Source organism: Anas platyrhynchos, chromosome 1, assembly GCF_047663525.1.
Source record: "Anas platyrhynchos isolate ZD024472 breed Pekin duck chromosome 1, IASCAAS_PekinDuck_T2T, whole genome shotgun sequence".
Lineage (NCBI taxonomy): Eukaryota > Metazoa > Chordata > Aves > Anseriformes > Anatidae > Anas > Anas platyrhynchos.
The window spans coordinates 32,136,673-32,163,638 of NC_092587.1; the positions used below are offsets into that span (position 1 = coordinate 32,136,673).

At 38.4% G+C, this 26,966-nt stretch overlaps 1 protein-coding gene across 1 annotated transcript in view; it reads right to left on the reverse strand.

Moving 5' to 3' along the window:
- Window positions 1–7,018: 7,018 nt before the first annotated feature.
- NELL2 (neural EGFL like 2) overlaps window positions 7,019–26,966 on the reverse strand; it is a 148,833-nt gene continuing 128,885 nt past the window's right edge. Inside the window, exons 16-20 of the mRNA XM_038166632.2 lie at window positions 22,968–23,108; window positions 14,094–14,287; window positions 12,980–13,156; window positions 10,646–10,870; window positions 7,019–7,844 (exon numbers count right to left, since the gene is read on the reverse strand). Coding sequence (XP_038022560.2) covers window positions 7,794–7,844; window positions 10,646–10,870; window positions 12,980–13,156; window positions 14,094–14,287; window positions 22,968–23,108 — 788 coding nt within the window. The 3' untranslated portion in view covers window positions 7,019–7,793. The remainder of the gene's footprint in view (window positions 7,845–10,645; window positions 10,871–12,979; window positions 13,157–14,093; window positions 14,288–22,967; window positions 23,109–26,966) is intronic.

A 26,966-nucleotide genomic window follows, 5' to 3' on the forward strand; every position in this document is an offset into this window, starting at 1 on the left:
AGAGGAAGGAAGGAAGGAAAGAAGGAAGGAAGGAAGGAAGGAAGGAAGGAAGGAAGGAAGGAAGGAAGGAAGGAAGGAAGGAAGGAAGGAAGGAAGGAAGGAAGGAAGGAAGGAAGGAAGGAAGGAAGGAAGGAAGGAAAAGCCAAAAAAAAAAGGGGTGAGGGGGGACACAACTAAGGTTTATAACAATATTTCATTTAGCACATGCAGAAATATTTCAGGACCTGGGTCCTAAAAGGAGGGAAAAACTCTGCTGACTTTCCTGGGATTTATTTTCACCACAGCTGAGAGGAGGTGACAGCATCCCTCAACTGCTCCTCCGTCACCAGCTGGCCCTGTGTTCAGGTATGCTTCAGCAGTCATGCAATGTGTTTAAAGCTCAGCAGCAGAAGTTTCTCAGTCCAGAACACTTCATCCCGAAGCTTTTCCCTAACAGATGATCCATGTCTGCTCTATTCAGCTGGTGCTTTCTCAGTATTTTCTGGGTTAGAGCAGTCCAGTACTCAGCAAATATACTTTAAATTCACATCTAAGTTTGCTCTCGCTACACCTGGAGAAAAAAAAATATTACCTAATTCACTTGAAGCCATTCTGTATATTTCTTTTTGTACATGAAAAGCATTTTGGTTACAGTGAAATCTATGCCTCTCTACATTACAATAAATGTCCCCGTGTCTAAGTTTTGATTCACACCCTGCAGGAAATGGCTGTAGTTGACCTTGTATTGATTGATTGCTCAGAAAACCAAGTTTATACTTGTAAACTGGATTAATGTAAAAATGCAGGAACACAAGAACACAATAAAACACAGAAATTATTTCAAATACTAAATCAAACAGAAGTTCAGCTTCACCTTTATGTGCACTGAGCCAAATTCAGCTCTCTGTAGGAAGAAAGGTCAGCTTCTGCTGGCCAGGTGCACATGAGGATGTATTTCATGTATGAACCATAAATTCTAACAGATCAAAAAAGCCAAATGCAACAGCTGAGAAGCTTTATGTTCAAGTGGATATTACCCATAGGAAGCAATTCAAATACATAAAGCATACAAAAAAAATCATTTGAAAGATGCATGAATGATGTAAACTTGCTATATAAGAAATAAAAAGATCACTCAAATGGGCTGTATAAAAGTCTGAATATCTATAGCTTTGCTGGGAATTGATGAAGCATTTCACATTTTGGTGTAAGATGATTGAGGGATTTAGACCTGAGAGGATGAAATTGGCCTTCTGGGCTGCAGATTTTAGAAGTTGCTTCCATTAGAAAAGTAAAAAGGAAAGAAACTTGATTTGCTATAATCCTCATTCAGGAGGAAAAAAGAAAAAAAAAAAAGATAATTAGGATTTCAGCAACAACTTTCTCGGTCTGGCTCAAGTCCCAAAGCAATAGGAAATACGGATGAGTCTGAATTGTCAAAAGTGGGGCTAAAGTAAGAATTTGACTCCAAATATGTCCCAACTCAGTGACATTAATCACACAGCTCCATGCGAACACATAAAAATGCACAGTGGGAATATATAATTTTAATTTTGTAAAGGAATGGCTAATACTGTCTGAAACCTCTAAAGTAATGTGAGTGATCTCCAGCACAAGAATTGATGAATTCAATGCAAGAAAGCTTTAAAACATGACAAAATAAAATGATTGGTCCTGGAGCCATCAGTGCTGTGTTGAGACAGACCAGCACTGAAAATGATCTACCAGGTACCCATCCTTGTGCCCACAAAGAAGAGGAAGAAGCTGTATATAATTTTCTGAGTAAAACACAAAGCAGGGTGCAATGTAGTTACAGAATCCAGTGTGTTGCCCTTTCTCCACCCTGTTTCCAGCCAGAGGAAGCAAACTCCATAGCTCTGTGGTGAAAGAATTAACTTGCAGTGACAAGCTGTGCTGTGCTGGAGGGCAGGAGCTGTTGAGAGCACCAGGGATGGGTCCAGGTTCGACCTGTGGTTCTGCTGAGTTGTGCTGGTTTGGGTGGGATCACAGGCTCTGTGGGTAACAGCTCTCCTTCCTTTGAAGGTAGCATCAGATGAGCAGCCTCTCAAGTTTACCAGGGGAAGAAACTGAATTATTTCTTCCTCTCCTGCTGAGTTTTTCACAGGAGCATCGGGGACCATCAAAAATAATTGTTACCCAGAGGAAACTTAAAATGGCAAAACAGGCTAATTAAAAAAGGATCTTTTAAGCAGTAACTACATCACCCCCTCACATTGCCACTGGCAATGTCTGCAAGGCCAAATTTTCACACTGCCTCCATTAGCTGGGCTTTGATATCCATTCGTCGCCAGCCCAGCCACGCTAGTCAGAGGGAGAGGGGAAGCTTGGTCCAGGACCATGAAGTTGTATCCATAAGTATAGCCCAAAAAAAATCCTGTAGAGAAAAAGCTTTGCTCTCAGGTGTCCAAGGTAATTTCTACCTACCTGTATAGCCACAGAACACCAATGCTGGGGAATGACTACAGTTTGAGGTGTGTTTGTGAGAACACATGTGAGCCCATAGCCAGTGGGGATGAGGCAAGCAAAGGATTTTTGTCTTGGAAATCAAATAAAGAGCTTGGTATCTTGATTCTTCCTTGGGGAAAGATAAATTTATTTTTTTTTTTAAAAAAGGGCAAAAAATCAGGCAATAAGAACTATTGTGTGAAGAAGGCAGACCTCAGCTTTCCTGTTCCTTGGGATGAATGTGTTGGGGTGATAGGGGCACTCCTGGAGGGGTCCCAATCCTACTCCTGCACTACTTTTGGTTGGAGTGCTGCTCCCCCAGCTTCTCCTCTGCCCTGGGGGCCAGTGCCTGCAGCCCCCCTGGGGGCAGGAGGCACCCACTGCAGTGCAGCTCCAGGGCCAGTCCCAACTCTGGGAAAAAAATAAAAATAACTAACTAAATAAAAAACTGTGGGTGTTGTGATGGTCCTAAAAATTTTTTTTGCATTTTTACTAATGTTTCTAAAAAAATAAACAGGAAAGGGCTGTGGCACACCGAGCCAGATGAAATATTCAAAAGCAGCATCAGCTGCAGAGCTTCTCATAAGAAATAAGGTAGCCATGCAAAAAGCTGTATTCTATCCTCCTTCTTGCTCAGATTGGTGGTCATTAAAAGCAGGGAGAGGACTGAGTTAGCATTGGTGGCATTGCTGGTTGTTTTTCTGTTTTGTTCCTCACTCCCCCAAATGAAATTGCACTCCCTCCCTACCATGAAATTGCACTTGAGTCAGTATTTCATTTCTGCTGGTTTTTAGATGGATGTTCTAGCTGTGCTGATGTAGTTCTAGTTATTTTGGTTTTCAAATATGACTCAGTCCTTAAACAATTTTATTTTACAGTTCCAAGTGATGCTGCTGATACATAAATGACATCCTGGGAGCTACATTTGAAGTCTAAAATAGCAAAATGAGATTACTGATGAAAACAGATTTTACAGATGAAGCATAGTAATTGAGTTTGGCTCTTTTATGGATGAAACATTATGTGATCAATAGATTATTATGGTTTGTAGTAGTTAAAGTTTCATGTTATAGAAGTATTCCATGAACAGAATGGTAGAATAAAGGGTGCAAACCTCCTGTTATACTAAACAATGGCTGTTTGGCATCTTACAGACTGTGTAGGCTCTGGCAATAAGAAAATACTGGTTAATGCAGACCTAGAAGTGTAATTGCTTTTAAATTTTGATTTTATATATATATATATATATATATATATACACATACATATCTGTACATACTGTTTTGTTTTCCACCAGTGGAAAAAAAAAAAAAAAAGTGAAATAGAGCCATGCTAGTGGTCTTTCACGTGGCTGATGAACAGGACAGGAATTAAGCAACATGGTCTTTTTCCTTTCAGGCCCTCCTTTAAACTCTTCTTCTAAGTCAGAAATCCAGCTGTGCTCTTTTTCTTTCCTCCCAGGGCAGAGACTTGGCCATAGCGCCAAAACAACAAGAAGTTTTAAATTTTTAATTAGAAATTAAAATAGCAACTGAAGAGCTAGCAGGGCCCGTGAGCACACAGAACATGGTGCTGGCTGCTGCTCTGGCTTGGGCAGAAGCAGCAGCTGTTGCAGGACCTCTCCAGTGCTCCAGAGCCTCTTCACCACAGGTTGTGCACTCAGGAGATGCCAGAGCTGCTCTGGTCTTCCTATTCGTATTCCTCTGAAACATTTTCTTAAACAGTAGGCAAAAGTTATCGGATGATTTTTAACTTAAATTATTAACTGGTTTGGGGACAAGTTAAACTGCATTTGCCTGTAAGTTAGTTTCAGCATTAAAAAATAACTAGCTGAGCCCTACTTTAAAGCTACTGCTATTTTTGGCTGAGACATTGGGGGAGGACGCATGAGCCGTGATGCACAGAGACTTGTGCACTTTGGGGAAGCCCACGAGTGCTGTCTGGACAGCACATCCTGCCCTGTGGCTGAGCACATCACCAGAGCGTGGACAGAAGTGACCCACTCAAGGTGAGAAGCACCATGCCCACGGAGAGGGCTGAGGCAGGAGCTGTCCCATATGTATCTGCAGCATTTGAAGAGCCCAGCATTTGAAACCAGCTGCTATTGCTGCCCTATCACAGTGGAAGCTGAGGTCTGAGCTCTGCAGCTCACAACCTCATACTTATCTGAGGTGTCCAGGGTGAATCTGCTACACCCAATGTGCTCTGTGGAAAGCCGATGCTGGCACTGAATGAGGGCAGCTTTACAGCACTCTCTGTGTAAATACCCACTTTTAGATGTCCTTGTAAAGAGTGCAGCAAATGTGCAGCACCACAGCCAGCTTCCTTTTCAGCAGTTTACAGCATCGCTGCTTTTTGTCAACTTGTTTCGCCACAGCATTGAATTCAGTATTGGAACTGAAGACATTTCAGCGTTTATATCTGTAGGTCTATTAACTTAGGGCAATTACTCTGCAGAGAGGTGACAATTCCTTTATGGAAGTTATTGAATTCTAGTACTGCAAACAGTGCATCCATAATGAAAGGCCACTAAGAGAGCACAATGCACCTGCTTTGCTCAAAAACATAGAAATATAATAATAATTATATTTTATGGACTATATTGTCTGACAGACAATTTAGGCCTGGAAATTAGACATCAATTTTTAATAATACTCAAATTTACTTTTCAAGAAAAATGAAAAACATGTACTACTAATTAGTGGCTTGATTGAACAGGGGGGAGATGGGGAAGGGGGGTTGAATGTGAATGAAAACGAAGGTCACTGAGATGTCTCATTGAACTTAGTTGACCTTTAGAAGAACTCCCAACTGATGAATAACCTTGAACATTGATAAATTAGATAATATTCACTCAGCCCATTCCCATTTTTTTATTTAGCAGAGAATTCCAGCTTTGTTCAGCAGTATAACTTCAGCTCTTCACATACATGTGGCACTGACTGTCTCTCCAAGGATTTGATTCAAGGTTTAGCTATTATGTTATGTCTCAATTCTTGGCTTTTTAGCCTGTTTCTTTTTGTATTGTACCATGCTTCATGAACCTGCAATAGCAGAAAGATCCTACAACACTCAAGGCATAGCAGGTAACAAAAGGAAAGAGATTCTTGTTTTCCATCTACACACCTTTTTGTTTTGAATAAAAGCTAGGATTACTGTGCCTTCCAAGGAGTGAGAAAAAAAAAATGAGAGATTTTTTCTTCTAGTTCTCATAGCTGCTACAGGTCTAAATTTGATTTCTGGGGATGCACTAAAGCAGAACAAGGGCAGGAGCACTCACCTCACATATAACTTACCTATTCACTGGTCCAAAATGGGGATTCTTACAGCTGTGCTGTAGATATCTGCCCTGCATATCTACAGCCTCTGACAGAGCCTCAGGATTTTGTGCTTGAAAAATATTCACTCGTTTTTGTATATTAAAAAAAGAAGAAAAAAAAAAAAGCTTGTTTTTATGTATTTCCCATACCTATCTTATACCTTTTCTTTAATGAAAGTGAAGTGCAATTTCTAAACAGTTATACCCTCTGTTATACCTCCTCTCAGAAATAGAGCATGCAGGCATGCAGCTGCCACTGAAATCAACTGGAGATGTGCCTCTGTGGCTGAGGGCAAAACATGACCTCTTAACAATTACTAGCAGGCAAGAAAACAGTGTAGAGAAAGCAGCCTCTTTTTCAAGGAGCTAACATTGTGCTCAAAAAGCATTGATTATAGCTTGCCAGGAATAGGACAAAACAGTAAATCCCTTGAGTACCTGTTATTTATGGACAGTGTGAAGAAAAAGGTTTATTTGGTCTGAAAAATCTTCATAGCTTTAATGGTCCAATGTAGACTATCAATCAAATTTTGCATTTTTTTTTCAAGTTTTTAGTTTCTTGTTTTTCTTTGTATTATTTGCACTCACTGGCCTGGCATCTCTTGTATTCCCTGCTCCAGAAACATGAATTATTTGATACACACCAGGACAGATGGGAATACCTACAAGATATTTGCATTCCTTATATATTCAGCCTTTTCAACCCTTAATTTGTAAACACTGCTTTTTTCTTTATTTCTCTCCCAGAGTAACACAGCTTTGGTCATGCAGCCTCTTTTATTTATTGTCCCAACAGTACAGTAATGAAAATAGGGCTTGCGTATTGGAGTGATCCCTGTGAATTATGGCAGTTTACACAAACAACTGAAACAGCTGTGGAGCTTATGGAGAGACAAACCAGCTCAGAGCAGAGTGGGAATCTAGAGAACAGCCCCTTAAATGTGAACAGATGCAGGTCAGACAAATGGTCTGTACCCACTCTGGGTGGCAGCATCCCACTGGCACATGGGGCAGGAGGGCACATGAATTACCCTGTTCAATCCATTGCAATGGCTCGCATGTGTGAAGTTACGAACAAAGATAAGAAGTTATAAGGTTGTGCTGGGCAGAGACTACCACACACAGAGGAACTAGAGAGGAGCTCCTCTCTATATGCATTGCCCAGCTGCCCAGGCATGCCGACAAAGGAGGAGGAATAACAACACACATGAAAAAATGACACCCCTGAAAAGGAAAAATGACACAAACAGAAACTTAAGGTAAGAGAAATATTTATTTAAATTTGCACAATAACGAGCTTATACTGAACAAATTCAATCAAGAAATAATAGTAAGTGCAGTAAAACAAGAAAATATTGATGACTTTTCCCATCAGAAAACATTAAGAAGCCATGCCTGTGCATCACGATTTTTGTTTTTAGGGTTTTTTGTGTTTTTTTTTTTGTATGTTTTTTTTGTTTGTTTGTTTTGTTTTTACAATAGCTTGTATCTTTTTTTTTTTTTTTTCAGCGCATATACTGTACATATCACATCTTAGCTGCTATGTTCTTTATTCCTGAAGGCTTCATCCTTTTACATCTGCTATATTCTGCAGTGAGCAATCAAACACATTTGTGCAGAACCAATAACAATTAAGTAAAAATCTCTTCATCTGGTCAAGTGCTGGACTCTCAAAGCTTTGGAAGACCCTGTAAGAGCTCCTAGCTGTGTTAGGATCTTGACATCGTTATGTACAGCATTACAATGTGTCACTTTACACTAACCTAATATTCTGCATAATGATGTCAGACAGACAAATAGCCGGAACATTTGGGCCTGACCTCATACAAAGGTTTACACATCTGAGCTTGTCTTGAGTCTCACAAATTTCACTCTGATTCAGGTAACTGAATCACATTTCTGCACTTCAGATGGACAAAAACAATCCAATTTTAGTTTAAATTTTATACAATTTTTGGTCTAAAGATTTTTTTTTTTTGAAGGAAAATTCTTTAACCAGAAACTGCTTTGTGAGAGATGGTTGTTGGTGTCACAGTTCCTGAAGGCACTGTGGATCCACTGAGCAACAGACATGGCCGTTCTAAAGGAAGGAAGAACAAAGAAAATTGAAACAATTAACATTTTTTTATAAGCTTGGTCAATTTAACAAACTCAACCATTTAAAAACTCACATCAGATTTTAAGACGTAGATCTGTAAAATACATGTTTACAAATTTTGATAGCATTCATGAAATTGTCATTGTGTCCTGTTGCCTAAGGGTATCGGCTATGATGATTCTTCTAATTGCTTGTTTTTCTGTGGTCTATATCCCATAGCTACAACAGTCAGACTGAAAGGAGCTGGGATCACTGGAATAGTCCTGTCATAAAGGTACAGGGCATTTGCCCAAATACACAAAGCTGTTGAACAAGACAGGGCACTTGGGAGTTTTATTTAGATTACACAGAAGAGATTCTGGGTTTTATTTAGCATTGAATGCTTCAAGTTAATTAATCCTAGGTGCAGCACCAGCAAATGTTAATGCATAAAGTTTTTCCTGATAGTCGAGACATTTTTCCGAAAATATTAGCAATTAAAGGAACAGATTACTTTTGGACATGATTAAATTATGAAGAAAATATTTTCTACATTTTGGCTACTTCTTTTCTTCAGACTGATTCTTATAAGGCAAATAAAATTTATATTATTTTTAGATTACTCCAAATACATTTAGTTGACTAAACTGCCAACACTAATTAAAGACCAAGGTCTGAATCATTCAAACATTTTCCTTCACTCCTTCTGTTACAGAAGGTTAGACAATCTTACTGTTCACCTTCTTTACTTGTGATTTGACATGGTTTTGTGGCTAAGTCAGCTTCAGCTGATGCCCGCTTTCTGAATTCTTAGAGGATTTATGTAAACCTATTTTGCTATAGCTTGGTTAGAGAGGCTTAGCCTCGAGCTTTGACCTTCCGTGTCGTGCTCTGCAAGGAAAGAGTGGGGTGACACAGGGTGAATGCAAGAACTATACAAATTGGGCATAGCATTAACCTGATCTGCAGGAGCGGGCTGCTTGCACGCAGAACTACAATACAAAAATGCTGCCAATATGAACAGATAGTTTATTTCAAAAAGAAAACTGCTCTGGAAAGTGAATTGAATAAGATTTTGCTTGCTGAAGGTCAAAGTGCTACATCTTCATTGTCAAGCAGATTCTCACCTGAGCTGCTTTAAATCTATGGGTTTGGCAGAGTATCTGTTTAAGTCTTCTATATATTCATAATGCAGCAATAGATTTTATATATCTGCTTACACTGAGTAGAAATTACTTTGTGCTTAAGATTTGGTCTTTGTTGAGCCTCAAGAGAAAAGGGCAGATGGAAGCAGCACACTGCTGGCCATCAGCAGAATTGATCGCTTCCGCATTGCCATTGATTAGTGTTACAACAATGAGAAAGCATTTCCCATCACTGAATCTCAGCTGTGGTTTAGAGAAGAATCGCACAAAACAATTTGTTTTACAGATAGGAAAAATGAGGCACAGAAACCTCAGCAACCCACCCAAGCCCAAATTAGCTGGACACAGGAATGTGATTCTTCATAGCCTCTCTTACTCCTTTTTTTATTATTATTATTTTTATTTTCTCCAAAAGTATCTCCTAGCATTGCAGTTGGTGTATGCTGCCAGCTGTGGACCCCACTAAAAATAGTTTGTGCACATAAGCCCGTTGCAACATCTTTTGAGCAGCGTCTGGGTTTCAAACCATTAGCCACTCTGTCGGATCAGTGTTTCCTCCTAACCACTGACCCGTTCTTACATTAAGACAAGTGCTCGTGGTTACTTGGCACGTAACTCTTCCATAGTAAAAGAACTATGCCTTGACAACAGCAACTGTTGTTGCACACAGTATTATGTCAGAAAAGTGGTGGAAGAAGGTGTCGGTTGTCAGCTTTTGTTCAACAATCAGTTACTCCCCAACTTTCCCGGGAAGAGATGTTGAAGTTAGTTTATTTTTATGTGCACTTTTCCAAATAGTTAATGGTACCAAGTTCTAGAGTTTGGGAAGTCTCTTCCTTGGGAAAGACACGGGATAAAGACCAAAATGAACAGTGAATTTCAGTAAAAATTAAAGATGTATGGATGAATCCTCCTATCTCTTTCCACTTGACTACTGTGGGATCACTCTGTCATTCTTCAGTATAGGTACAATTCACCTTACAGGGCTTATTTTGAATGGAAAAACCTATTTTAACCTCCTTTTCTCTCACATCTTTAAAAAGAGACATAAGAATTCACATAAGCCCATAGCCATAAAGTTTTTATCCTCAGACAATGTTTTTCTTTGACTACAAAAACTATAAAATGTTCTCTATGTCATGTTGATTCCACATTTAATTTTAAAGCAAAAAAAAGCCACATAATGAGGTAACTAGTCCTATTATTCTCAAAGCAATTATTACTCTCAAAGAACAAATCAATCAGTTATGATAACTCTATAGTATCACACAACACATTTCTTGTGTGAAGTCTAGCCTTACATACCTATTTGTTACTGTACATGTATGTATTTCCAAGATAGCATGGATCTATACCATAAGAACTGCAATCAAACTTGAACCGAGGTGTTATGATGGAAAAGCCAAGCCCCTTAACTTGTTCACAGCACACTGCAGCACAGGCTGTTGTCCTACATCTGACCTGCTAGCCTGCCAAACCATCATTCCAGCACATGCAAGAGTGAAGATACCAAAACTGAACACTTATACTGTAATCTCCACTGCTTTAAAACAAGTGTTGACATCACCTAGCCACTGACCAGGCTCAATGCATTAATATTTATTTGTCATGAAACAAGCCGAGTAAGAGACATCTCAGCTTAATCTTTAAGCTCTTTACCTTGCACTGGCAGAGTGTGCACTCTGTGCCATGCTTAATCCAAGAAGACCCAGTGAAGCGAACGACATTGGTTTCATCCAGGCAGGTTTTAGTGATGTCGTTGCGAATGGTGTCTGCCTGGCAGGGGTCAGCAACACAGCGTGGGCAGCACTCATTCTCGGGGAGGACACTGAATTCACAGTCCACTTCTGGGCATGGCAAGGGCCAACAGTCAACTTCACCTTGCTGTTCAAAAACATTACAAGAAGAGAAGATTGTTAGCTATTAGTTCTGTTTCACAGCCCATTTCTCTGACTCAGCATTATGTCTCTTAGCTGGCTAATTGTTTCCATCTGTCCCTGCTCAGAAGTCAACACAGAGAATACTGGCATTCATTACCAGTGGGAGATGTAGCAAGTTGGTTGCTTTCTTCTGCTTGCTATTGAGAAAGCGCATTACATTTAATGTCTTTCAATATACTCTGCATCAAGCTGCTGCTGAAACTTCTCCATGAACTTTGTGAAATACAGAATATGGATCTGTTCTTGTGAAGTCCTACTTCTGGCAGAAGCCATAACAGGTCTACACTACAAAACTGCTTTGAAATCTCTTTCTTTAGTTCTTACTTCTGTTCACATTGCTGGTTTTCTGTATAATCTCTCAACTGTTCAGCTCTGGGTGAACTAGAGTTTATCTTTTCCACCGTTACAAATGCATTAGCTTAGTTAAGGGTGTCAAGCAACCCAACTTAGCAAGAACATCACAGCATTTTCATTGAAAGGACCTCTAAACACTTACCACCTCTTTTGGATGTTATGATCAGATTACCTGGTTTCCAAACTTAACCACTCTTTCTGCATGTCACATGATGGGTTTGGTACAGTCACGGTATGAAAAGATCATAAGATAGACTATTGTTGGGCCAGAATGTTGGTAGGAGAAGTTACTGCACTCCTCTACACAAATCTAAAGATGCTTCATTATTCACTTCATTTCCTAGAAGTTGGGGCTAACTTCTATTCAGCTCAGGTCAAAGGCCAAAGTTGCAGATCTATCAGTCAAAGGGAACAGTTCACCGAAGTCACTAATGCACATTTGCTTTGGAACTGGTCTACCTCTGCTCCAGAGGGTGTGTATTTGTGTGTGTGTGAAGATAATGGCATGTGGCCAAAGGAATGAAGTGTAGTCACAAAAACTGTATCTAATGCTTTGAGAATTATGAGTTCAATACCAGAGCTGAAAAAAATTCCCAGCATTTTGCCATAGCTCCAATTTTACACCTCTTGTTGCAGAAATTATTGTGAAGTTACACTTTCACAAAATTCTTATCTGGGTCAATTTTCCTCTCTTTTTGAATCGCATGATGGTAACAATGAAAGCAATCTTTAAACCAGTTACTGATCTTGATATTTCAATTAGTTTTTTTGTAGCAATGGACAGTAGAAGGAGTAGACAATATGTAGTCACCTAAAAAATCACCGTGACAACAGAAAGAAAGCAGGCTTCAGTTATGGGAGTAGCATCTTGAATAAAGAATAGGCACCCATTGAGATCCTAAACTGTAGTTTGTTTTGTTTTGTTTTGTTTTTAAGACTTTTAATGAAACACCTGGGAATCTATTTCATTGGATTTTAGCAGTAGCAACATGGAAAGCAGTGTCTACAGAAATTGCTTTCTGGCTGTAATTCATGACACCCTGACAAGGGAAAGCTGCTAGATGGACTACACTTTACATTTGGAGATAACCTGTGATAAAAGCTAGTTGCTTTTATCTTGGGTTGCTTCTGTCATAGAAACTTCCTGAGCACCATTATGCAGCACAGGTTTCCTAAGACTCTGAAATACCCACCCAGGAAAAAGATAAAAAGCTTTAAAAGAGTTTTGTTCAAACCTCATTTCACTATTTCGAAGAATGCATCAAGTCTTATTAAATTTTCTGTTACTGGAAATGTCTGAGTGAATAAACACATTTCAGTCTATCAACGTATTTGAAATTATCAACTGTGATAATGAATACATATTTACATAAATACATATCCTTATGCAGCCTCATCGGTCCCTGAATGAGTGATCACGTGAGTGTTACTATGTAGTGTCACATCCAAATGACCTCCACTCTTTGCTAAAACAATTTTCGTGATTAAATAATTTCTATTATGTCTATTGTGTCCAAATGCATTTTTGACTGGGACTTGATAAGACTGACAAATATCCATGAAAACCAGATTTTGATTATACACATACTCCAGAGGGAACTAAATGGATGCTAATACATGAAAATGAACTATTCACAGATCAGAACATCTCATATCCTTTTTTTCCTCCTGTCTATTCTGCTGTAATCAGGAGCCTTACCAAACAGCGACACTGCTGACAGTTTTGTATCCAGGAGTCACCACTGTTGTAGGAAAGCTCCCCACTCTGATGTAAACATTGGCTGCTGAGCCTTGGGTCACATTCAGGACAGCAAAATAGGTCTACAGTGGGATTTTCACAGTCACAGACCATTCTCCGGCACATCACATATCCATTCTGTTGTTGGAAGACAGACATAGAGTAATGGCAGAAATCTGCATGACTCCTACAGTTCTTGTACCAAAATTTGATTTGTTGGCACGATGCTAAGCCACTGCCAGCTTGTGATTTTTTCCATGATACCATAACTTTGTCAAAATACAATTCAAAGAGGCAGAAACTACAATACACACTTAGTAACCACCATAAACTGTTGTCTTTTATAAAACCTTCAGATTTACAGCAACTTTCAGACAGCTCTTACATAAGTTGATGAAACTCAATGGCGTCATTACTAAGGGTCAAATTTTAATGGATTGCACTAAGTTTTATCATTCTCATATAGATGCTACTTGAGTCCTCTGCTAAACTTCCAGCTCTTTTTTGCAACTGTTTGCATAAAGATGATGATAGCTGGTATGAAATTAAACTTGTGCCAATGCAACTTAAGCTTCTGAAACACTCAGGACTTTGTCAATAGTGTATTAGTTCTTTACTCATCATCAGCATTTAGCTTGGGATCAGGCTTCCCACAACAAACATTTGAGAAAGCTAAGCTGAATTACTTTGCAGAGACAGAATCTACCTCTGTTTATAGCCACCTGCTAGAGATACTGGCGTTAGTTACCAATACTAACACCAGTATCTGACTAGGCAGTTTCTTTGTGTGAAAATGCCATTACTCCCACCCAGAAAACATAGGTGGCATCTCTGCTAGCCAAGTGGTACTCTTCCCTTTCTGCCAGGAATATATAATAAACCTCATGTTGAAATTCTGCTTGTACAGGTTGGAAAGAGAAGCTCACCCCAAAACCCTACAAAATGCCATTTTTGTGTAGCACCACATACGCAGATGAAAAGGCAGCCAAAAGAGGAATTTTACTTGAATCACAATGTTCTTCCCTTCATCCCTACCAAAATCTTTGCTGTAGCAGATAGTTTTATTTCTACTGACCTGGCATGAGCAGACAGAGCATCTGTCATTCTCCAGCACCCAAATCTGACCATTGTGTTTGATTTTGTCTTCATGGATACAGTCTCCTGTGCAGTTTTTGCCATGCGGACATCGACAGTCATACCCACCATCCAAGTTAAAGCAAATAGTGTCGTTGGCACAGCTATGCCTTCCAGTTCCACATTCATCAATGTCTGCAAAAAACATGCCATGTAATACTTTTAGACCACATTCAATTAACAAAAATGTTCTTGTGGCAGCCAGTATAAATGATTCGTGGCCATTAAAGCCTTCAGCTGAAAATTAATTTGCTCTTCACCAGAACAGGGAAAAATAACTTACAAGTTCACAAAAATATTTTTCAAGTCACATCAGCTTTAGAAACATCATATTTGGAGTTTTCTTATACATCTTCCTGAAATAATACTATTGAGAAAGGTAGAATAAAGCAATCACAGGAAACATAAGAATAAAAATAATACGTGACTCCCTGAAGAGAAATAGTTTGTAGGAACCATTCAGAAGACATTTTCAATTAAACAAGTAAAGCTGCAGAAAGTTGTTTTCAAAACCTTTTGTTGGCTCTGTCTAGCACATTTGAGTTCACTTGCCAAAAAGTCAACGTGAAAGGTGTTGTCTGACCTGTAAGGTCATTTAAATAAGCATTGCATCATTTATTAGAGTGTACAAACTAGAATATTTAATTATTCAAGTTGCAGCAACATCTACAGCCTTTGTACCCAGCACAGAAAATAAAGAAAAAATTAATGTCTTCAGTGAATAAAGGTAAATTAGTTAAAAATAATTATGTTGCAAAGAATTCAAGAGTACTTTTAGAGGCCTACTTCATCATTATACATATACACAATTATTTTGCAAAGGCAAACTGGCAGCACAAAGTGCTTTATACTTGAATATTCTTTATTTAGCTTTTTCAGCTGCTCATCTGGAGAAAAGTTATCTGAAAAAAAAGTTGGCTTTGAAAAGGAAAGAAGTAAGCAGCTAGATGTGATAAAATGTAGAAAAAAATACAAGATCAAAGACTAGATTTATGGCAATTGTAAATATCAATACAGTGGGTTCAAGTCTACATACAAGTCTGGCCCAAGCTCTTAGAGTTCATTAAAAAGTAGTATAGTGACATTTAACTGTCCAACAGATCACTACAAGATAAAATAAGCAATATGATCATATTCAGCACATATCTCTCAACATCAGCATAAAATCTTAATAAAACACTCAGCTTTGGATTCAAGAATGGAAATGAAACCTTCAATTCACCTTAAGCACATTCAGTTTAAAGCAAAATAACTCAATTATTTCAATTCCATGTGTGGCTCCAGTCAAACAAAAGTAAACAAGTTGGTAACATGTATATGAATTGGTATGAAAAACAGCAGGGAAATTATTAGAATTCCATTGTATAAATAAGCAGCATTGTGGGTTTCCTTCAAGTATACTGTGTAATGGTGGGTCCATTTGAAAAAAATGTATTACAAAATTACTAGGGCTTCTGAGAAAGATGAGGAAAATCTCATTTGAGAAGAACTAAAAAGTAATGGATTGTTCTTCTCTGAAAGAATATCAGCAAGAAAAACATAACCAAAAAATAATGAATACTCCAGAGAAGACTTATTGAGAGTTTTTGTTGACCACACTTGCCTAATAGACAAGAAATGGGACAGAAGATGAAACAGGAAAACAACAAATTCAAGTCTCAGGAAATATTTTTTTCCATGCGATATATAAACAAACTATGACACTCGCTGCCACAGAATGTTGTTAAAAGGGAAAAAAGATGCATCAGATAATCCAGCATGGGCAAATCATCTCAGTTCTCCACATCTCCTACCTCACTGTCTGAAGCATCTGGAGCTGGTCATTGTTGCAACAGGGTAGAAGGCAACTGAGCTCATGAACCTGGTCTGAGTGTGGCTCTTTGCATGGACACGAACAGTTGAAACATCACAGGCACCTCAGACAGGGAAACCCATCCCAACAGTAAGGATACGTAATCACTGGAACAGAGAGCTGTGCAGAGAGTGTGCAGGCTCCAGCCTTGAAGGTTTTTAGACAAGTAGCTAACAGGAATTGTCTGAGTAACACTGATCTGGGCAGAGCAGAGGGATGGAAGAACTGTACTCTCCTTCCTCTCTTTTCACTTAAATCCATACTGACAGTAATATGATCTGGGAATTTAAAATTAAGAACTCCACACACACAACCTAATTGGTTTTAAGTCATTCAATGAAGAGAACAAACACAGATCCTATCTAAATATAATGATCATCAGCAGGATTCTCTTTACCATTGAAGCCATTTTTAATAAACAACTTCCAGACACTTGTGTTCATTTGTTTAAAACACTCTTCTGTACAAAGCTTTGTCACAGCAAGTGTCATAAATGAATAATATCACTTTCCAACAACCTGGTCACTTAACTGAAAGCAGACATATTTAATGAGATACTTGGGCAAAGTTCAGCTGTTATGTAAATAAAAACCATTTACTTTAAACGACAAACAGTAACCCTATAAACACTAAGTCTGCATTTGGCACTATAAGTGCAAGTGCCTTTCACAAACTGCCTATGAGGAAAGAGCTTCTGAGGGTTGTTTTTCAACATGTTAATGGTTAGTGCACTGTTACTGAAAATAATTGAGCTTTCGTCATTGACTCTGATATTAAGCAGAGCTTATCCAACATTGAGCACTTGCAAAAAATCCCAACCTTGTTTTTCGGTTGTTTGATTCATGAAAATAAATGTTCTGGATAAGGCAGTTTAAATATCCCAGGTCAAAGCAGAAGCTGTTTAGGTTTTGATTCTAACCTAATCATAAACATCAATGTGTTTACAACATGTCAAGAGAAACATAAACTTGCATGCATGAAATTCTCATCTGGATTATTTATCCACATCAAACTTCAGTCATTATCTGCAAAAGACTTGCATACAAAGCATCCACACTAAGCAAAACTTTGTTCAGCTTTTTTAACAAATTCCACAGCCATATGGACAGGGTACATTGGCCCCTGCATCTTGTGTGTCTTAAAAAGGGGTAAGGGGAGGACACAGGGTGTTTATTTGCCAGTATATCCAGCTACAGATTATGCTGTTATCTTTCCCATGTTATGTTTTTCTTTAAAAACAACAACAACAGCAACAAAGCATATCAATTCACTTCAGGCTATTTACAACACACTACTTAGGAATCCAGCAGCTTGTTTGCTACAACATTAAAACATTAAATCTCGAAAGACTTGGAGGTTTGCCTCAGAAAAGAAAACAAACTCCAATTATAGCTAGCTATCTTGTGCTCAGTTGAGGACCAGTTCTTATTTATCTAATTTGCAGCAGCTTTGATCTGCCACACTTTTAAGGATTTTCCTTTTCTCATTTTCCCTGAGTACAACTTAATATTGCAACGACAAAGGAGTACCATGGATGGAACAGTAGTGACAAACATTAGAGAGCTAGGAGTTAATTGTATCACAAGTAATTTCATGCCTAAACAGGAGAAATACTGGACTAAAGCTAGACATAATGGTGGCAGTACCTGGAATGCCTAAACTACATTCATAGTATTTGAGAGACTGCAAAGGCAAAAAACTATATAAAAACAGGAATCTCTATTGCCCACCAGGTTGTGAGCCAAGATTGTATTTAACAGATTTCCTGACTGTTGCTTGGAACAGACAGTCAAAGACTCCCACAGAGAGAAAGCAACATTTGACTTGGCCATGAGCAGTGTGCAGCCTCTGATTCAAGATGTCACTGCTGAACAATTACTCCGTATTGATGACACATGGTGACTACAATGTATGCAAGTTCAACATGCTTAAAGTAATTTAAAAGGCTGCAAAAATTCTCTGTGGTAGTACTTGGTTTCAAAGGGGGTGTGTTATATTCAAATGATGATGAATTAAAGATTAATTAAATCTTTATAAAATGTTTTCAGATAGAAAGAAGATTGTTTTAAGACACGATATTATAGATTCAGAATAAACATTTACCATACTAATTAAGAGACTTCAAAGTGGGATACAGTTGATATAATGCACTACTTTCATTTGAAAACTTTTGATGAGCTCTTTTGCATAACACATGCTATTAAAGGAACTATCTGCCTTGGAATAAAAGGGGTCATCCACTCACAGATTTATAGTGGGTTAATTAGTAAGTAATAAAAAGCGACAATAAATGGTCAAGTTGTCATAATGGATTGATATACCAGTAAAGTTCCCTAGGAATGTGTGCCAGAACATGTGCTGCCCATGTTGTACTTAAATGTCATCTGGAGCATTAGATAAAGTATAAGATGAAAAAAGTTGTTGTTAAGTATTAAAAACAAAAATTTTCAGTGAAATATAGAAGTATTTAATGATACTGACTGAGTAAGCAATAATATGGCAGATGAAATTCAGTTGTAAGGCACATGGAAAAGTACACATTCAAAAGTCAAACCCATTTTTTAGATCTATTATGAAAAGTGATCTTGGAGTTACTATGTCAGGGTCTAAAAGTGACAGCCCAATACTCTTTTGAACAAAAACAACAAAAACGTTATTGATAACAACAGGTGAGATTTGCAGTACACGCACAAGGAACATGAATTTGTGAAGGCACTATTAGAAGAAAAAAAAAAAAAAAAGTGTGTATATCCTTGCTAGATAGTGACAAAGGGCTAAGAGACGTGCTCTGATGCAACTGATGGAAAGCTGTAACTTTCCCTCCTCTGATGAGTTATCTAGATTTACATGCATGACATTCACATAAAGCCAAAAAAGGTCTCCCCCAGGCATGGCTTCCTAACAGAATCACTTGAATCTGTTAGTGTTGTTCATGTAAAGAAAAGATGAACACCTCAATTATTGATAAATATGTTGTTGAAAGATGATTTGGGATGGTGGATAGTTTCTTTGCTCTGAAAAAACTGAAGATTCTCAATTACCTTAGCTTTGACAACCTTCTCAGCAGGGTAGCTGTACAAGGATACCTGGATACTTTTTGCTTAAGGCGAAACAGGAAGGAGTATATTTGATTTGGAGCCCAAGCTCTTCTGAGCAGAAAGTCTGGTTTCTGCTCTTGTCTATCCCAAATAAATCTATTAACTGATGTAACCATTCTTCAAAGAGCAAGTGAATTATGAATAATTTATTTGTGACTTCATGCAAGCCAGCTGTCAGAGTGCTTAGCAGATGTGGAAGATGAAGAGCCGAGACTTCAGATGCCAGTAAACCCAGATTCATAGAAATGTTGCTACCTGATACAGTAAACATGTTCAAGTCACTGTCTCATAAAATGTACAGTCTGTGCTTCTTTTTTATTAGCCCTCTAATAAAACATCAGAAACTCTGCCAATTTTGTACTCTGCCCACACTTCAGAATATTTAAATACTAATGTGTCTCCAAATCTGCCTTCTCTCCAGTGTTGTTTATGTTGCATTCCTAAATTCAAAAATGAAGCTTTAATGCCTATAGCTCTGTTTAAGATAGAAGGATAAAAAGTCAATTCATAGTTTTAATTGTTGACCTTCTGTGACCATAAAGATGAAAGGATTTCCATGGAGCTTTGTGAGTGCTAGTAAGATTATCTGCTGAAGATTAATGATTCTTTATTTCCTGCCTCCTTAAGTGCTATCAGTAACAAAGCTTCCGTTAAACATGACAAGCTCTGTAGAAATACCTGAGTGTGGACTCTAAACTGACAGTGTTTTTTCAACTATGAGAAAACTCATGTATTAATTAATACACTGGATGGACCGTGAGATGAATTCAGACATCTTGACAGTCAGCAATTCCTCTGCCTTCCAGATTCAGAGATTTAGGTACAGAATTGACCAGTTTGGACTTTGTTCATTGGTTAAGAACAGAGAGCATCCTTGTAGCCTCATTATTCTCGGTAGTGAGAAAAAATCACAGGGAGCCCTAGCCCTCTGTGTTGTCAGGCAGCCTGTGCTATCGCATGGGGAAGGAAGTGATTCTACTTCTTGAAGCAGGACAGCAGTGGTACTAAAGAATGTTACAAGACATTTCAAAATTGTAAACTGTAAGTTCACATACAGGTAAACTCTTGCAACAAAAGAGATGTTTTTTGAATTGGCTGGGGCGTTCTGCATTGATGCTTTCCAACCTGTTCATTTGCACCTGTCTCATTTAAAGAATCTGATACCTGTGGAGAGTGAAGATATTTTTCTCTTATATGCTGTATCAACAACAGCTGGTACCTGCCAGATACTCTTGGCAAGTCCAATGGGAGTTCATTAATTAGGTGAGCTACTCTTCTGACATGGGAGTATGCAAAATGTCCAAGAGCCAATGAGACATAACCTCCACTACTTCTCATACAAACCAATACAGCCTCTCTCTTCAACTGATCTTGAAAGGTTTTAGACATTGCATTGCAAATGTTAACTAGGCCTGAATGTTCTTATTTTAAGATTTTGCCTTCAGTGGTTTCAGTTTTTGAATGCAATGAAGCTTGAGGCTGTGGTATCTACTGTCTCAGCCAAGTTCTCTTTTATGAAATGGTTCTTGAGAGACAACTGCCAGAGCACCAATATGGCTGAGTAAAGAAACTATAAAGAAAAGCTGTTAGGGGATGAAGAGGAAGGTACCAGGTAATATACTATGCTGAATTCTCTATTTACATATATATATAAAATTCAAGACTTCACAAACCCATGCAATTCTCAAAGACTAAACAGCTGATCTTTCACCGCTTTTCTGGAAATAAGATGGTGAACAACATAATTCTATTTCCAAGGGAAAAGCAGCAAGTGCTACTGAGGTTGAAGCCCTACAGCTGCATTTCCTATCACTTCAGTGTTGTTACAGTGAGCACCTGAAAGGCCATCCACCAACAGCTCAGTCTAATCACCTCTAACACAGGGGATACTGAAGAAGTGACATAAGAAATGGTCAGACTGCCTTTAAACCCAGTAGGGGTAACTCTCACAGTGGAAAGATCTGACAAGGGAGAAACCAATTGCTTTTGCACTGCTGTACTCTACTGCTGAAAGTTCAACTTTCCAAACCGTTTTTCTGTTTGAGAGATAATGTCACAGTCTTCAATACTATAAAAAGTGATGCAGTGAGACTAATAAAATATCCAGTTTTCCTACCTATCTCCAAATAGTCCAAAATTTGGAGCTGCAATTGATCAAACGGAAAGTGTTCCCACTGATTGTGACCAAAGTTATCAGCAATGAAGATATTTTCCTGGCATCTGTGAATTAATTCTAATTATGCTATACTCTGCATATGTTTAATATGTGCTGCTGAAACTTTGTAGAAAATGCCAAAGCATGCTAATAACTGATACTTTTGCATACATGTGGCAGTCTCCATATTTCTTTTTCCTTGTTTTTTCCTTTCCTTACAAATTGTTGCTTAATCATTCCATGTTTGCATACATCTTAACAGAGGTACTGTTAAAAGCATCATACCTTTAGTTTCATTTTACATCTCAGATTTCTTGACACAGCACTTGCCAAACCTGAAGGTTCAGCCCACAAGACAAATACTATATTGATGTTGAAGATAAAACCTGGGATATTGAGAACATTTCCATAAATGCCTGGACAGGGTACCTGTGCCATGAATGACAAAAGGGTGACGTTGCAATCAGAAGCATCACAACTTTTCATTGCCATTGTCACAACTTCGTCAGAAGTCTTTGCACCTTCCTGTCCTAACACCTGGCCAGCTAACACTGACATTTAGTTAGTTCTTGACAAAGAAAGCTGAACTTATGAAAGCAGTGGCTGATTCAAATCACTGGATTCTCCTGAGAATACAGGCTTTCAGCTGTGGTGAAAATGTGTTGAAATAAAGTATTGATGATGGGGATACCGAAAAGGTCATTCTCACTCCTGGAGAACTGTCTGTGTGTCTGCCTTAGTGAAATTAATTCAATTCTTTCCCTTTGGGGCTAATGCAGCCCACCAATGTGAGTTTAAACAGTAAGATGGGAAAGCTTACACTGTGTGAGCACTGAATATTTAAGCATTTAGAGACAGCAGGGAGAAAAACTCCTAATTTTGCCATAAGTAGTCTATGGCAAAACAGGTAGGTTTGTTCTCTTATTTAAGATCAGCAGCTCTTAAAAGAGGAAGAACATTTTATACTAAGAGATATGCATTTGAAAATAACTGTGTACTCACTAACCTGCTGTTCTCTCTAGCATCATTCATTAACAAAAAAAACTTTCCCATCTACTTGTCACCCTCTCATTTCCTGCACCCTGTGTTTTGCCCCATCCCCAAGTCCACTGAACTTCACAGTTTGTGAGGCTGTCCTTCAAATAACAACTTTCTAAAAGTAGTTGTTGGTCTGTGCACAGAGAAGGATCCCAGTATTAACCTGAATGTGGGTAAGAGTGTTAGGGCTGCAAAATCATTCTTTGCTACAGTAAATATTTTCATCACAGGTTATTTCAGTGTAAGAGGAATGAAGTGGAAAAACTGGGGTCTGGATTCAGGCTCATTTATACACATAAAGAACCTGACATATAAACAGATTACTGTGGAGTGACAGATTACAGTGCTTACTATCAGCCTGTGGGAAATCACTAATGCACAGAAGCAGATGTCAGGCCAGTGAGACTCTTTTAAGCACAGTGCCTGACTGCATATTATCTTAGCAAGTCATAGAAATAGCCATTAATGCTGCCCATAGAAATTAGAAATATTCATACTTTATTTTCTTTTGCCTTTTGCTTACGATGCTTATTTAGACAATGATTTCTTCAGTCAAGGTTTAACTTTCATTGATAACAGTGCCCAAGACAATACTTGTTCACAACGGCTTGAGATACTAGACACCACTGTAATGCAAGCTATAACACTACCCCACCTTTCTTAGATACTGACCTTCACAGGATTCCCCACTTGGTGAAAACATCCCATTGTCGTGGTAGCCATCTCTACACTCACAGTGGTACCACCCAGGCAGGTTAATGCAGGTAGCTCGGCTGTCGCACTGAACAAAGCCATCTGAGCATTCGTCAATGTCTGGTTCAAAAGAACAAAAAAGGAAAGAAAATTCACACAGAAGAAATTAACACATCCATCTCATGGAAAAACAATATCTCTTTTATTTCTGGGTTTCACAGAAGTGTTCTGATTATTGCCACTTGAATTTTTACTTATTTATTGTAAAAATTTAAATCATTTCCATAAAAGTTTTTGGCTAACACTTTTGGCCTTGCTAACTGGAGTTCCGCTGATTTCAGTTTACTGTTTACGTATTAGCAACTCAATTTTTCACAGTACATGCTAGGTAGTCTGTCTTCTGTGTAAGTTGCCCACAGCATGAAGGAAGGAATTGGATCCCACTTCAAATAAGATGTTAAGCTTTTGGGTATAAGCAGCTTGACAAAACTTTTTTTCTCTCTCTCTTTTTTTTTTTCCTCTTTTTTTTTGTTTATTTTTATTTTCTGGTGCCATATCAAACATTAAATGTTTGCTGTGGTCCTTGGTAACACTGATATTAGGTCAGTAGGACTTCCCTGTCTCATGGAGTTCCTGCTGACTTACATCATCATGCTGCTGACTCTCAGCATAACTGACTGTAGTTCACTTCTCTCACTATCAAAAAGAGCAGCTGGGATTCCAAACCAAAGCTTAGATCCTGAAGATGAAATACAACGCTTTCTCCTTCTCCTGATAATTTCTTTGGGATGCCCATTTCTTTAAAGAAGCACTTCTACTAACTAAACATTACAGTAATGACCCGCAGTAGAATGAATTTCTGGACACACACACTAGATCCAGTATCCTCAAAGGCATGTCTTGCAGATACCTGAACTCACGGATTTAGTAGAGAACTTTGCCAAAGGTTCATTTCTAGTGCCTTCAGTTAAGCAGTAAGCCATATTAATGAGTAGGTTCCAGAACATGAGTTCTGTTAACAGGTAGGGAATTTCAGGGAGCATGTAGTCAGACAGGGATAAAAATGGGTTCTTTATTATCAGATTTATCACATTATCACTGTTTCATATAAAGGGTAGCATACCTAATGGAACAGCAGGTTGACTGAGATGTGCCCATGGAACAGGCACAGAGGGAGACAAAATACGCACACAAACTTCCTTCCGAAACAAAAAGCTTTGAATATTGAATAAACCCTCAATGTACTCGCCGTGCTGGCCGAGGTACGAATTTAGCCAGGAATCTGAGAACTGATAAAACGATTTGAATTAAGACTCAAACTCTCAGAAGTACCTCTGCAGTTGATCTAGTATCCTCTGGGATGTGACTACAGAGGAGAGATGTGATGTGACCACTGAGCTATATGTAATGTATGTCAAAATACTGCCCACAGTCCTTCTCAGCTTTGTGTACCATAAATTAAGTCCTAAATCTCAATTGGTTTAAAACACAGAATTTTCAACTCCATGGTGACGGGCAGTATAATCATGTAAGTGCTCCTGCTGCAGGACTGGGAAATGCCAAACCTTTGCAACCTTCAGCTGCTCAGTGTGTCTCTCTCTAAATCAGTATAAACTCTGGCCTTTTTCTTGTGAGCAGCCAGGAGCCAGTGGGACTTCAGAAGTGCTTGAGAGATCAGAGGAAGATCGATGGAAATTATGTTGCTGTAGTGAGAAAAGGTTGGTTTGCAGTCTGTGCCTTCTCTACAGGTATTCACTCACGTACCCACAGATTGCTTAAGAAAAGTGAAAGGAAAAGAAAGGAGGACTGCAATCTAGAAGATCCCTTACCATTGGGGTGCATTCAGTCTGGGAGACAGCTTACCTGCCTGGACATAACCTATGTTATCATCCTATAGGTTTGGGTTCATCTGCTCAGTACAAGAAAACTTGCTGGGGGTGGTCAGAGCCACAGGCCCAAGAGAATCGATGAAGCATGTGATTGCTTCTTAATGTTACTTAATATCACACATTAAGAAACCAGATAGCATATGTCTTCTTTTGGAAAATGGAATTTATTTCATTATGATGAGGTGGAGGAAAGAGTGTCCTATAGTTCATAGGAACAGATATTAATTAAAGAAAGCCTGTGTTCCTCTCTTCAGGACAATTTATTTGTGAATCTGTAACTTTTATAATTATGTGCACAGTATTGCAGGCACAGGCTGAATGCATTCTACTGAATTCACTTACTGATTATTCAGGAAAAACAAGTCTTGAATGTCACATCAGTATTGGTAAACTGACAACAAAAGTGCGTTTTCGTATTTATTTGCAAACTAGCTGACAAACCCATATCACAAGAAATAGTGCTTGAAATGAAAAGCTTTTACAGATGCCAATAAACAAAGAAATACACCCTTCTGGTTTGTTATGGCAGCATGCAAAGTTGAGTGGAGTTATGAAGGAGTGGCTACCATAAAAAGCATAGATGGAAGCACACTGTTGGTCTTTAAGAAATGTCGTATTCTTGACAGTTTGCTTGCCTGAAATCATTCCATTGGAACTATTGCTGCATGGACAGTGAAAAATTCATTATTCCTTACATGATTTTGCAGCAAAGAGTAAATAATAAATAAATAAATTCTCACACCAACTTTGTAGGCAAATGATATTATACAGCACGTGTTGGTGGGTTTCAGAACATAAATGTTCTTTATGCACAACATTTTTCATTAAATCTCTCAACTAATGTTCATTATTAATTCTATCAGACTTTCTCTGTAATAGGACAAAACTCTGTTAGAGTCACAATTCTGTTAAGAAATCACAGCAGAGACATATTTTGCAGAGCCAAAGCAATGATTTCATGGAAAATTTTCTTGACATTTGGATGAAAGGATTTCTATTTTCAAATGGGCATAGCATGGCTCAGGAAGTGCTGCAAAAGTCTCTACAACTGAAATGATCTTATTAGTATGGAAAAAGCAGCTAGAAATAATTTTTCTCTGTCCTATGGTGAAACGTTCTCCGATGAATCATCTTGCAGCTGCTCAGTCAGAGGTGTGAGCTGACAACAGGAAAAAAAAACTGATTGAAGTTTTGCTTGGCCAGTGGCTATGGTATATCAGTGGGCTATACGGAACATTAACAGCACTAATGAAGTTCTGTTTGATGCTGTACTAGAAAGGCATAGAAAATGAAATACAGTTCTATAGAAAGAAGTTACTGAAAGGACTTTATATTTTCACCTCTGAAAAAAAAAAAAAGTACAAGGAGAGGAAGGATGTCATTTTTTCACTGCATCTGTAAGCAGACAGACAAAATAGACATCTTAATTTGAGTTTGTAAGTTCCCTTCTTCAACTAATTGTAAAACAGAGCGTCATTTGTGTCATGATCTAGAGCTAACGGTCTAATCCAAGCCCTGAATTTATGGAAGAACTCCCACTGACTATCACAGAGGCAGCATTTTCTCTATTTTTCTCTTTTCCTTTTCAAACAGGTTGCACAATTGCACATACCAAATCTGACACCCCACTCATGTGAGGCATCAGATTTGGAACAGGCAGTAACACTAAGACTGGTCGTTTCCAACAGAAACCTTCGCCCTAGTCCAGAGAGCAGCTACATGGCAACACCCCGTTCTGGCCATGTTCACACCTAAGGACACTTGCAAGGCAGCAGATTTGTGGTTCACCTCTTGAACTGTCTGGAGAACACACATGTATGAGACTGACTGAGCCCAGAAAACATCAGAAACACAGGGAATCTCTACCTGATGTAGTTCACGAATGTACTCACAGCAATACTGTACGTACCATACTGCCATAAAACAGGGTAACTGATTATTACAGACTTATGTTGCACATGATTTGGTTTTTAAATATTCAGTATCCTGTACGTTTTTCTGAAACTGAAATCAGTCAGCCTGGTTTTGTCAATATTTTGTCACCCAACATTCAACAGGGGAAAAAAAACTTTTTTTTTTTTTGTTTTTT